The sequence below is a fragment of the Dipodomys spectabilis genome, unplaced genomic scaffold (genome assembly GCF_019054845.1).
Source record: "Dipodomys spectabilis isolate Male_0828 unplaced genomic scaffold, ASM1905484v1 ptg000077l, whole genome shotgun sequence".
NCBI lineage: Eukaryota > Metazoa > Chordata > Mammalia > Rodentia > Heteromyidae > Dipodomys > Dipodomys spectabilis.
Genome location: NW_024870754.1, coordinates 205,688 through 219,748, shown reverse-complemented (window position 1 = coordinate 219,748; position 14,061 = coordinate 205,688). Strand labels below are relative to the sequence as shown.

The following is a 14,061-nucleotide window of genomic DNA, read 5'->3' as shown; positions in this document are numbered from 1 at the left end:
GTTTTCTTCTTAGCCAGGTCATCTCGAATTTTTTGTTATTGGTGTTGGTGGTCATGGGGCTTGAACTTGGGGCTTGGGTGCTATCCCTGAGCTCTTCTGCTCTAGGCTAATGTTCTACCACTTTGAGACACAGCTCCACTTCTGGTTTGTCGATGGTAAATTGGAGATAAGAGGCTCACAGACTTTCTTGCACAGGCTGGCTTTTCATGATCCTCAGATCTCAACCTCCTGAGTAGCTAGGATTACAGGCATGAGCCACTAGTACTTGGTTTCTCATTAGAATTTTTAAAACTTCAGTCATACTCAGTTTCAGGTTCTACAATAGTTAGACTTATCTCCTGGAAACTACCCATAGCTAACAAATAGGCTAGTAAGCTGATCAGTCATAATTTATTGTGGTAAGATTTTCAGCCTTTATCTCATCCCAGAGAAACTCAGTAAAGCCTCAAGCAAATGAACACAGCTAGAAAGTCACAGGGACCCTGAGGTGCTTGCAGGTAAGTTATCCCAACAGACTTGGATAGGAAAGGCATGAACAGTATCACTAACCCTTCTAACTAAGCAGTGGTTAGCCCTGATGTTCAAATATAGCTATAAAACTTATGTGCAAGTCACTTTTTCTTCTGCTAGGCTTACGAGAGAACCCCAGAAAACTTTCTGGGAAGTATTTCCCCATGAGTCCTGCCCTGTCCTTCAATTTCACACTGGCCTTTGGCAATTCCTGGGCTATCCTGTAATATGCTGAAGGTAAATTCAGACAATGCTTAGTCTTGTTTCAGCTTCAAGGGATGGCTCTGAGTCACCAGCCCTTGCCTGGTGCTGGTGGCAGCAGACACAGTGAAGGTAGTCCACTACATTATGAGTGAAGAGGGAGCGCAGTGGATGCAAGTACTGAAAGAAAAGAAGCATGAAGCCAATGGAAATTATGTAAGCAATAATGAGCTGCAAAGCAATCAAGGAATGGCAGTAATTCAGTAACACTTTGACTCCGAAAAACTTAAAAACCAAGACCATGATCACATTCTCTACCAACCTCACACTATAGTGCAGGCCCATATGTCCCCAGTTTTGCCCTTTGTCAACAAGATCTCTGTCTGCCAACCTCAACTGTAAGGCTGACCAGCAAGAGAAGTTGATTCCAGCATAGAGGATGGTGACTGAAATTAGTACCACCAGTGTGCCAACTCGGCTAAAATTTTTCTCAATATTGTTGGGCATCTGGGCACCACTCCTCCAGAACTTAACCCAAGGCTCAAAGAGGATGATCAGGAAGTTGAGAACTAAGAAGGGCACAGCCTTCAACTTCAAGGTGGCTGAGAAGAGCACCAGAATCACAAGGCGGGAAGTAATCTCCAGCGTCCTCCAGATGGTGATGCAAAGCACTTCCAATGGCCCAAGGCGAATCTTGTAGTCATCATACTTGATCTGGATAGCCAACATATTGCAGAGGGTAGCCCCATAGGTAACAGATATCAGGGAAAAGACCATTAGCACAGCTGTAAAATAAAACAAACAAGGAACAGAAAAAAAGGCAGAGTCAATGCTGGCAACACAACCTGTACTCAGACCCAGAAGTACAGAGAGACAACAGGTAGAACTTGGTAGACACAGTTAAGAGTAACTTACCTGGGATCAGAGCTATGTAAACAAACAGTATGCACCTGAATAGAAATTTCCCCACAGAAGGTAAATGGCCAAAAGATAGAAGGAAAAGGTTCTCAGCATCACTAATAATCAGAGATATGCAAATCAAAAGTACAGTGAGGGCTGGGGGTATAGCTCAGTGGTAGAGCTCTTGACTAGTGTGCATAGATCCTTTTGGTTCCATCTTCAATCTTGCTAAAACATGCCTATTAAGGTGATAGACAGACACTGGTAACTCATGCCTATAATTCTAACTACTCAGGAGGCTGAAATCTAAGGATCATAGTTCAAAGTCAGACCAGGCAGAAAAGTGTGTGAGACTCTTTCCTCCAATAAATTACCCTGCCCTCCACTAGAAAAAAAAACCCAGAAGTGGAGCTGTAGCTCAAGAGGTAGAGCACTAGCTTTGAGGGGGAAAAAAGCACAGGGGCAGCACCTATACTCTGAGTTCAAACCCCAGGACCAGCACAAAAAACACTCCAAAACCTATTAGGGTGCCAATGATTAAAAGAAAAAAAGATAATTGGCTGAGTGTGGTGGCTCACACTTATAACCGTAGCTACTCGGTAGGCTAACATCTAAGGATCACAGTTCAAAGTTAGCCCAGAGAAACATCTTCATTAACCAGCTGAATGCTGGACTGGAAGCATGGCACACATGATAGAGTCTAGCCAAGTGAGAATGTGAAGCCCTGATTTCAAGTCCTGGTACACACACACACACACACACACACACACACACACACAGAAGTAACTATTGGCAAGGAGGGAACTCTTGCACACTGTTGGAGAATAAAAATTGATAAAGTCATTGTGGGAAACAGTGTGGAGGCTCCTCAAAACCAAAAATAAAACTACCATATGATCCAGCAATCCCACTCTTGGGTATATATCCAAAGAAAAGGAAATCAGTGTGTTAAAGAGACATCTGCACACCTGTGTTCATAGCAGTGCTATTCACAACCGACTACATATAACAATATAAATGTCTGTTGGTAGATTAATAGATCAGTTATTGTATACATACAATGAAGTGCTATTCAGACATAAAAAGAAGGAAATTCTGTGATTTCTAACAACATGGATGAAGCTAGAAGACATTAGGTTAAATGAAGTGAACCAGACAAACAAAGATTTATACTGTGTTATCTCATTTATACATAGAAACTAAAAACGTTGAGCTCACAGAATATAACTGATATTCTAGGGGTTGAAAGAAATGGGAGAGTTTTGGTAAAAGCTTTCAGTTACAAGATGAATAAGTGTGTGAGACATAATATATATACAGCATGGTAGCTATAGTTGATAATAATGTAATTTTCTTTTTAATAGTAGATCTAGGGCTGGGAAGGTGGCTAAGTGGTAGAATGCTTGCCTTGCATACATGAGGCCCTGGGTTTGATTCCTCCGCACCACATAAACAGGAAAAGCTGGAAGTGGCGCTGTGGCTCAAGTGGTAGAGTGGTAGCTTTGAGCTGAAGAGCCAAGGGACAGCACTCAGGCCCAGAGTTCAGGCCCCACAATTGACAAAAAAGAAAAAGTGTAAATCTAGGTGTACTCATCATCTGACTTATGTAACTGTAATCCTTCTATATATTACCTTTCCAATAAAAAATGAGTGGATTTTATATGTTTCCACCACATATATACAAATGATATATACACTGTGAGCTGATATAGTGGTACACTGTAATTCTAGCATGGAAGAGATTGAGGCAGGAGGTTTGCAAGTTGAGGCCACTCAGCCTGGGCTACATAGTGAAGTCCATGATAGCTTCTGCTACATAGCATGACCCTATCTCAAAAAAAAAAAGCCAGGTGTAGTGGTACACACCTATTATCCCAGCTACTTGGGATGCAGATGTAGGAGGATCATATAAAGGTCAGTTCAAGAGAATAAGTGCAAGCCCCTATCTGAAAACAAACTAAAAGCAATAAGTATTGAAGGTATGGTTCAAATGTTAAGAGTTCTTTCCTAGTAATCATGAGGAAACATTGTATACCTGATATGTATTCAATAAAATATCATACACAGAGAAATTGGAAATAAAGATATCTCACATTTATGTGAGAATTTTATATCAGATTTTAAAACAGATATTAAAACTGGGGATATATGTAGCTCATTACTGGACAACTTACTTATCATGCACAAAGCTCTGAGTTCAGTCACTAGCACTGAGGAAAGGAAGGAAGGAAGGGAGGGAGGGAGGAAAGAAGGGAGGGGTAGTATTATATATTTTTCTGATTTGTACGTTTCCAATTTTAAATATATACTGTAATACTTTAATAATCATATAAATACACAAAATAAACCTTTTCAAATGATAGGCCTACCATTGAGAAGCCATTACCATGAGAAGAGTACAAGTATAGGGCAGACCTACCTTAGGGAGCAGGTATTTGAGTGAACATTAAGTGAGGTAGGAAAAAGATTACTATCTTAAAAATACAATCAGGAAGATTTACACAGAATTTCCTATCTAATTGAGGTTCCTCCTTTGAGATATATATATAGATAGATAGATAGATAGATAGATAGATAGATAGATAGATATATCTTCTTCAAGGAACTGATCTTGTTAGTGTGTGCTTCTAGATTGTCTAGCTCCAGTTGCATATGACTAAATAAGTACTGGAAATTCCATGGGGACAAAAGGAACCCTATCTATTCTGTTCACTACTGTATCCTCATACACCATTTGGAACAGAGTAGGTGCTTAATAAATTAATAAAGCACTTGGGCTTATAGAAAACAGCATAAAATACCTAAGATTAGAGACATTTGAATAAGCTATATGGAAGCTTATGGAAGTCATTGACTGTCTATGTGCCCCAAGTTAGCAATTCACTGAGATCATTTAGATTTGCTGTATCTGGTATCAATTATGACAATTCATCACCTCATACTTGGGTACATTTTAGGAATCTCTAAACTTTCAATAGAGTGGTTCAAAAAATTTAGACCGCTGTTTCCAGCCTACTTGACATCTAACACTTTGTTAGAGTAGGAACCCCATGGTGTTACAATGTTTCCTAACCTGCCCTTATTAAGCTTCAACTATACACTACACAAGTGATCTTTTCCTTTCTCCCTTTATGACAAATGATATTGGTTACTAAAAAACAATTGACAGCAATATAGCTAGAGCTCTCAAGGAAAGTGGGAGGCTTCATCCCAAAGGAAAACTGGATCATCCTCTTTCCATGAAGACAATAAATTAAGAGAAACAGAAAACATAGAGATGTACGTCTATGTAATCTGCAAGAATAGTGAGGCCTTCCCCAGGAAAATCCAAAAGGAAACATAGCTCTGTTTTTAAGTTCATCAGATCTAAAATTATCCTAGAATGGGAGATTCTCTAAGTCGCTGCTCTTGGATTGCTAAGCCATTCTTGGGCCTATTCTCAAGAGCGGATGCTCTTTTTAGAGCTGGGAACTTTGAAGTCTATATACAACTAACAAAGTGGGCAGTGCCTTCCCTTCAGTCAGAACTCTCTTATTGATACTAGTTAATGGAAGAAAACTTAGTGTTTCCAATAAATGTAAAAATATTTTCTGTCTCCCTACAAATAGACTCATACCATAAGAGATCAAAACATTGTTATAATTGGAAACATGGACTCTGGTGACAGAGATTCTGAATTCCTACCCAGTTTTTGCTTACCTCTTACTTAGGGAACCTAAGACGACTTGACTTTACCTCTCAATGGCTTTTTCCTCATTTGTAAAAATGGGAATAATTATAACCTCATAGAATTGTAGTGAAGATTAAATGAAATAATTACATGTAGAGGACTTAGAGAAACTTTGAGAAGCTAGTAAATGCCATCTGCTAGCTTCGAGCTTCTTTTTTCCCTTCTTCTTGCTCTTCACTTCCAAAAATATAGTAGGTGTCCTTGGCACTACCTTGGCACTTAGAAAATAAGGATATTCAAAAACTAAAAAAACATCCAAGCATGGTTCATGCCTATAATCCTAGCTACTCAGGAGGCTGAGATCTGAGGATCGTGGTTCGACACCATCCAGGGCAGGAAAATCTGTAAGACTCGTATCTCTAATTAACCAGCAGAAAACTGGAAGTGGAGCTTTTGTCTCAAACTGGTAGAGCAATAGGCTTGAGCAAAAGAGCTCAGGGATAATGCCTGAGCCCTGAGTTCAAGCCCTATGACCAAAAAAAAAAAACAAAAAAAAAACCCAAACAAACAAAGAAAAACCCCCCACCAAAACCCCCCACCAAACAACAACAAAAAACAACTGAAAAAAATCTAAAAGTTAGTCTCACCAAAAATGTGTAAAACCTATAGTAAGAACCTATAGTAAGAACCTAGCATTTCTCTGAAGTACATTTGAAAATATTTAATGAAATATAAATGATCTTCTCCTAATATTAAATCAATAAATCCTAAAAAAAACCCATAATAAACAATTTAATGCAATCACAATCTAAACAAAATGTTTTTTATGTTGTTATTGTATGCTTTATTTCGTTTTTGGTGGAGGACAAATTGATCTTGGAAATTAATCTGTATGGAAGACTGGAATAAATTGTTCTACCAGATAAAAAATTCAAGAAAGGAACACAATCTAAAAGCAATGAGAAATTTGAATATATAAAATGGTAATACTTCAAAATGCAAAACATATTCCAATGTATACTGTGCATATTAAATATAGACATTGCACATTTATTCCGTGTACATGCACATTTAACTTATGCATATGTAAACACAAAAACTATACAAATGTATGTGGAAGAATGTAAAGTATAAGAGTAAAAGGCTCCTAGTTTCTCACTCTCACTCCTGACAGTTTTTTTCATAGCTTTCTAGAAACCTTCTCTGCATATATGAATACCTGTAGGCCAATCAGATGGTGCATGTATTACTTTTATGTGTAATATATTTGTTATTGTTATTGTTTCTTTTTGAGCCAGTATGGAACTTGAATTCAGGGGCACCACACTCTTGGTTGATTTCAGATTTGTCTGCCTGGGCTGGTTTTGAATTGAGATGTTCAGATCTGAGCCTCCTGAGTAGCTAGGACTATAGGTGTGAGCCATTGGTGCCTGGCTATATATATTTTTAATGAGAGGCTTTGATGACTTTCACAATTCTCAGTAGCAAAAGCATCATCTCCAGCAAGTTATCTCCTCAACTACTGTTAATTCCAGTGAAAAGCTTCAAATGCAATAGAATTTCATGGGCAATTATTGAAGGAGAAAAAAAGAGAACAAAACAAGTCAGCCCCTTGCACTTATTTGAGACAGGAACTTAATGACAAAGAAATGGTCTAACACTTTACCCATACTGGAATCAGATTATATCCAACCAGGTAAAGACAATGTCAGGCTGTTAAAGCTCATTAACAGCACTTTATCTTGACTTTGAAAACACTGACTCACATTTTATCCTCTGCTAGAGGTCTTACTCATCTCAGGATCCCTCTTTCACAAGTGGGAAAATTATGGCCGGGACTGCTTTGTAACTTCCTCCAAAATCACAGTGAAGGTCAGAGCTTGGATTAGAGCTCACTCTTATCACTCTTATCCCAATCCTCTTTTCTTCTCTCCACTGACATTGGAAGAAATGAGGTTGATTAGAACCAATCAGTCTAGTTGTTAACAAATACAGATTCCTGCACTCCCCATATTCTGGGATCGATTCAGGTCTATAGGAGACATAAAAATTTAAGAACATTACTACACAATTCTGAAGATCAGTTAATATGTGGGAACTTCTCTAAATAGTGATCTCTAAATAAACAAAACAACCTACAGCACTTAAACTCTCTGGGTAAGAGAAAACATCCCACTGACTAGTAGTGCTAGTAACTTCTAGAGCCAGAGAGATATTTGTGACATTTTTAGTTTACACAGCTTAACCTGGTTAAGAAATCTGAGAGATCTGAGATGCCTGTTTTCCAAAGTCTTTAACTATCTACTACTGCTGTCCAATAGAATCTTTTGTGATGACAGAAATGTACATTTGTGACATCCGAAATCATACTAGTCATATATGGCTATTAAGCATTTGAAATATGGCCAGTATTTCTGAGAAAGTATATTTTATTAAATTAATGTTTGTCTTTAAATGTTTACCTGAAGCTAGTAGCCAGTATATTCAACAGCTCAGATCCAGACTTCTAAGTCCCTTGATTTGTGCTCTCTTTGGCAGCAAATAATTCTAAGTCCCTCCCCTCTCCTGAACCCACTCACCTCTACCCAGGGGGACCTCTGCAGAGATCAGGGTCACATAGAGCTGATAGGTCAACTGAGGCACTGAGCCCAGGAAGGCTTGGATCTGTGACATACGTTTGTAGGCATTGCGGTGCATAGCCAGGGTCCGGATGGAGTGGCCCACCTCCCATTCTATCAGTACCTCCTGGCCATCTATTAGCATCTTCTTTCGGGTCAGGCTGACATAGGGCTCCTCCTGTCCCTCTTTCTTCCACAATGTGAGGTACTTAATCATGGCCTCCAAACATCTGCAGAAGTAAAGCATCATGGGAACTTAACTAAAGGAAAAGGAGGTTGTGATGAGAAGGGGGGTGGGAATCTTGGGGAAATTGTGCTACATATTGCCATTTCCTTTCTTGCATTCTATACATTGAGTTTAAGACCTAAAAACATCATTTCAGGAGTATTTCTTTGTTGACAAAAATTGTTTTGTTTCCTTAATAGGCCTGCAATATAAATTTTTTAAAATGTGCTTGTATTAAGAAAATACTATGTTCAGAGAGAAAGACAAAGGTTCAAAAAAGCCCTGGTCTTACTAACACCTTTAATTCCTAAATGAAAGTGTTCTTTTTTGTTTGTTTGTTTTTATTGGTCGTGGGGCTTGAACTCTGGACCTGGACACTGTCCCTGAATGCTTTAGCTCAAGGCAAGTGCTCTACCACTTGAGCCACAGCGCCACTTTTTTTTTTTTTTCTGGTGGTTAATTGGAGATAAGAGTCTTACAGACTTTCCTGCTTGGGCTGGCTTTGAACCATGATCCTCAGATCTCAGCCTCCTGAGTAGCTAGGGTTATAGGCATGAGCCATGGGCGACCAGCTGAAAGTGTTCTTTAATCAATCAGTTTGAGAATTGGGGTTTTAGGTTCTAGCTTTTCAAGAAGTGCTTTGTTTTGGGCTTCATCACTTGTTTGGGAACAACTACCTTTAAAATCAAGTTTTGTTTTTTAAAAGAGTTTGAAAACATCCTCATGTGATTTTTATCACCCATAAAATATTGATGAGACCACATTTCCTGCTGAGCCTCTCCCACTTCCCTCATCTAAACCAGGAGTCTCTAGAAGTTCTGATGTGGTGAATAGAAGAGAAGCAACTAGAACATAAAACATCTTGTTTTGGAATACCTTAGTTAACCACTTCCCCAACTCACCCTGAAATAAATAGAAACTGGACAGTTTCTGAATACAAGTAGACTGAGGGCAAGGATTTTATTGATTTTGCTTGAAGCCCTTGTCATTCATATAGTAAGAATCTGATAAATATTTGCTGAATAAATAAACGGAAAGGGAAAAAAGAAGAGTGAGAAATGATTGGAGAGGAAACAGAAGATAATTTAAGAGAAAAACAGATAAAAAACAAGCTCAGAAAGCCTTGAATTTCAATAGAAGTTTTGGAACAAGTACTGGCTGCAACCTTGACGGCTGGCTCTCGCTGAGACTGCATTATGTGAATCACTCCAAACTGTGAGGTCAGAAATTTCTACTTTCTAGAGACAAATTCAAAGACCTGAGTGAGAAATAGAAGGAAGGAAAACAAAGAAGAAACACCACTTTCTTCCTATTTATGGAAAAATGCATGCATGTATTTTCAACAAAAGACTTTAGATATTAACCACAGTTGATGCAGGCTATTACTGAACAAAGTACTGGGCCAGGTGGTGGCATGAAATGTTTTGCCCGTGCTTCTCTATCCTTCAGACTATTCACTGGTGTTTGCCTTGCTGATAAGCTTTTTTAAGCCAGAGTACATCCTCATTTCAGAAAAAAACAATTTGTACTTCATATAAGGGAGACAGGCCCTACAAATATTTTCATATGCCTGATAGCACTAATCAAGTTCCTTCCTACCTAAAAATAATTGGCCTTGAAAATAAGCATATAAGCTAGAGGTGTGGCTCCGTAAAAGAGCATCCAAATTTCAAACCCATTACCATCAAATTGTTTAAACAGGGATACAGATGGACCCATTGCAACAATGAGATGTACAAGATGTTATATCGAAAAACGAACTTTACAACTTTGGCTGGGGGGAGAGGGAAAGGCGGTTGCGGGAAGGGGGGAAGGGATGTGCGGGGGGGGGGGGGGGGGGGAGATGGGAAGGGATGGGAAGGGGAAACAAAGGAGGCGGCAACAATGCTTGATAAGAAATGTACTCATTACCTTGCCCATGTAATTGTAACCCCTCTGTATGGTATTTTCACAATAAAAAAATAAATTTAAAAAAAAGAGAAAGTAAGTGTAAAAAGCCAAGTTCAGTGGAACACTTATGAGCTCCCAGCAGTCAAATGACTGAGAGAGAAGGGCAGTGAGTTCCAGGCCAACCAGGGCTACATAGTGGGAACTTGTGTCCGTGTGTGTGTGTGTGTTGTGTGTGTGTGTGTGTATGTGTACAGAGAGAGCGAGTGAGAGAGAGAGAGAGAGAGAATATAATTGTGATTTTTAAGTTATTTTTTCCCTGCTGTGGGCTTAGGTTGCTGAGAGGCTTTCCAATCATTTCTAGTGGAGGTTCAACAACAAAAATAAAAAATCAGTGATTAACATTCTACATAGATGAACCAAATAAAAACACCAGGGTGGCTATGAAACCAAAAAAAGGAAGTCTAAACTGGGGACTTGCTAAAATTTGCATCTTGAGCATTCTTGATCTGTTAACTCAATATTTTACATCTGATAGAAAAAGAAGAATGGTCTTGTTAATCTTCTAGTGACTTCTTAAAATTACTGGATTCCAAGTTTAAGATGAGGTCTTCCCTTTAAGGTTTAATTTGAAACTTAGACTTTCGACCACCCAGTCCAAAGATTGCATGAGGTTGTAGGTGTGGTGCAGTTCATGCTCTGGTTTTGTTTCTACTCAGCTGCCACAATTTAAAATCATGAAATTTCATATGAAATCCTATATTGGGAACCTATGAAAAGTTAAAGGATTTGGTAATATTAAATCTGGATTCCAGCGTGAAAAGCACAGGCTGGACACATAGAGTGGCTGCCTTTCTATAGATAAGTCATGGATTCCATATTGCCTGGTATTTGCAACTGCCCTTCATTTCATTAGCACTAAATCTCTGTTTTCATTTATCTTAACTCATGCAACTGCTAGCTTTCTTTCACATTTGGTCTGCTTTACTCATTTTTAAAACCTGTCTGGCACTTGCAAGCATTTGAGTTTGAAATTTATGATGTAGTCCAGTCTACTTTACAGATGAGGAAACTGAGTCTAATCTTCAGAGATTTCATCAATGATTGGTCGATGACAAAGGGTTGACTAATCTTCAGGTCTCCTAATCCAAGTCACTGTTAGCCAATTGTTTTCTGTGATCCGACCTAATGAATTCCTCCTCATTCCAAATTATATTGATAAACAATTTTTCCAGCTTCATAAAGGTATAATTGACAAATAGGAATTGTGTGTATTTGCCAGTAAAGTTTTTCATAAGGGGGAGAATTCCATCCTTACGAAGCTTCACAACCTGTTTTTAGTTCTCTAATAATGAGATATCTTCTCACTGCAATTACATCAACACTTTGCCCTATATTCCTTAGCTGATGATTGCAGGTGTTTGCCTCTCTTGCCATCATGACATACTTGGTCCATTCTTCCCTCCTGACCTCATAAGTTTTGCAATGTTTCTCTAGTTTGCAAACCCCATAGCATCCAAATGAGACTGCTAGTATAGATGCCTGTCTCCCTACAATTAAGCACATTTTGTTCCCTCAAAGCATTCTGAATAGGGAACACTTCATATAACTACACTTTTCTACTGCTTCTTACATAGAGATGGACTACCTTCCACTGCTCCTTCCCAACGGTATATCTTTATTACAGAAATATCCAAAGAAACAAACAGGAGACTGATGAACTGATAGAGAAAAAGGAACTACATTAGGTTAGGGCACAAGATTGCTACAGATGACTGAAAATATTTTCCAGATGGCAAATGGCTCTGGAAAATTTGAAAATGGTAGCAAGACCAGCCCAAGCAACTCTAAGTAAGGTAACTGGAATGGGATGGAGGCAGGAGGTAACTTTCATCCAATATACAAATAGCATGTAAAAGGCAGATAAAAGTGTACATACACTCTGGAGCTGAGATACAGATCAGTGGCAGAATGTTTGGTTAATATGCCTAAGGCCCTAGATTTGATCCATAGCACCATAAAAATTATAGCTATAGCCTGAATATACAGGTGACCACATCTGTTGGTCCTACACCAGTCTTTACAACCCTCAGACAACAAGAGTCTCCTAATTAAGTCTTATTGATGGTATCATTCACAGTTTGGGAACACAGGTATATGATACATGTTCATTTTAGTTGCTCTTAATGTTACAGATAAGATTTTTGGATGGTAAAAGAAGCCAAGAGAAGCCAAGAGTGGGAGGAAATGAGAGAACCCATTAGATTAGAGACGTGTATCAAGCATGTCAATATAGTTTTATCTTTCTCTAAACAAGTTTGGAAGGGGCAAAAAGAGATTTTAAAAAATACTTACCTAATAACAGGTCCCAAGAGGATTAGGTGCATAAACAATGAGAGTGGCTTATCTTTGGCCAGGTCTCTGTGGACAAAAATGAGGGTCAACTGGACCATAATGGATGAAAACATAAAGAAGGAAAAGGTGTATGTCATCCAGAAGGTTTCATTATTCTTTCGATAAATTCTCACCAGGTATAAGGCAGATGCAGCTTCACCACAGTACAAAAAGGTGGAAAAAAGGATTCCAAATGGAAAGGTAAAGCGGGGGTTGGGCCCACGTATGACATCTTCCTCCAGCGTGGAAACCGGATCCACATTTGGTTCCTCAGGAATTTCATAAACTCTATCCATTGTAAGGGTTCTGATTGTTGTGGTCTGCTGTTCAGTGCACTTCCCCGCCCATCCCCAACACAGCCGTGTGTGGTCACTGGAGTCCAAGGAACAATTCAGTGGACTCTGTCAAGTCGACTCCTTTCTTCTATACCCAATTCGACTTGAAGACTGTGATGAAGAGCCCAGGAGCTCCACTTTGAACTTGAATCTTGATTGGCCCAGGAATCCAACTATCAACATAAGTGCTGAGAAACTTGGATAAAGCAAAAACAAACATCCCAGTTCTGAGTCTGGAGTCCAATTCCTGGCATATGAAGAGACATGGGAACAGCTATGGAGGCTCAGGATGCAGCCCCCCAGGTAGGAGGGTACCCAGGTAGGAGGGTAGCCACTCTGTCCAGGCACTAACAGTGGCTCCTAGGGAGGAATTCAGACCAATGTGCCCTCTCAAGTCAATAGAGAACTGAGCCAGGGCAGAAGAGGAGGCGCAGCCTGGGCGTTTCCAGGGAATTTTACTTCAGCACCAAGGCACTCTATCTACTGCTGGGTTGTGGCTATTAGCTCGCCTGCCCATCGGTGCTCCCAGATCTGCGCGGACCCAATGGTTCTTTGGGTGGCTCCGCGGATTCTCTAAACCCCGCCCCAAGGCAGCCGGACCAGGGGAAGCTATGCCACCACTCGGTAGGCGCGTTATAGAACCAAGTAAAGCGTGGAGAGGGTCCTTCACCGTGAAACTGCCAGCGAAAGGCACACGTGCAGGGCGCCAACCCAGTCGGGCAGGTGTCGCCAAACTGTGATGCCCGGTACTGTTTGGGTCTTGCCTGGCCCGCAGTTCGAGCAGCCAGGGGTAGGTGGCATCAGGCACCTGTGAGGAGGGAGCACACAGGTGGGGGGAGGGGCGGGCGAGATGGGAGGGACCCAACAACAAACCAGAGTTCCTGGTCGACCGGCCAAAGGATGCTCCGGGTGAAGAGGCTCCACAAAACTAGGAGCTTGGGCCACTCTTCAGAAGTACTTCTCACCACGAACCCGGGACGCAGGAAGGAGCCACAGCTTTCCTTTTCCCAAAGAGCAGCAGTCACCCACTTCTACTCCGCCCTCCAAAGCTAGCTAAGTAGCTTGCTCCCACACTAGCTCAACCCACGCGGTTAGGCAGGTGTGTCTCCCTTGGCCGCAGGGTTGAGCCTCCCAGGTCCTATTGCCCTCCAGATATCACAGGAGGGCAAACCTGGGAGGCAGTTGGGCCAGTGTTTCCTTTCCAGGCAACAATGTTTGCAGGAAAGAGAAGACTGAACAGGTTAGAGGTCAAGACTCAAGGTTAGCCTACTCACTCCAAATCACAGATTATATTCCTTGATTTCTTCACTTATAGAAACG

The 14,061-nt window shown here is 40.3% G+C and overlaps 1 protein-coding gene across 3 annotated transcripts; it reads right to left on the bottom strand.

The window, feature by feature from the left end:
• Positions 1 to 208: 208 nt before the first annotated feature.
• Xkrx (XK related X-linked) lies at positions 209 to 13,782 on the bottom strand. 3 transcript variants are annotated; one of them, XM_042683054.1, is made up of 4 exons: positions 13,615 to 13,782; positions 12,368 to 12,988; positions 7,861 to 8,129; positions 209 to 1,496 (listed from the first exon to the last, which is right to left on the bottom strand). In XM_042683054.1, the coding sequence occupies exons 2-4, from the start codon at positions 12,700 to 12,702 to the stop codon at positions 754 to 756; spliced, it is 1,347 nt and encodes a 448-aa protein (XP_042538988.1). In that variant the 5' UTR covers positions 12,703 to 12,988; positions 13,615 to 13,782; the 3' UTR covers positions 209 to 753. The 3 variants fall into 3 exon arrangements, with proteins under 3 accessions (XP_042538988.1, XP_042538987.1, XP_042538989.1); XM_042683053.1 differs by having other exon boundaries at positions 12,368 to 13,782; XM_042683055.1 differs by having other exon boundaries at positions 7,957 to 8,129; positions 12,368 to 13,782.
• Positions 13,783 to 14,061: the final 279 nt, after the last annotated feature.

Coding starts and splice junctions, on each gene's coding strand:
- Xkrx (XM_042683053.1), bottom strand. CDS start 12,702: ATGGATAGAGTTTATGAAATTCCTGAGGAACCAAATGTGGATCCGGTT. Junction 8,130..12,367: donor CTCTTGGGACCTGTTATTAG/GTAAGTATTTTT, acceptor TTACTTCTGCAG/ATGTTTGGAGGCCATGATTA. Junction 1,497..7,860: donor AGAGGTCCCCCTGGGTAGAG/GTGAGTGGGTTC, acceptor TTTATTTTACAG/CTGTGCTAATGGTCTTTTCC.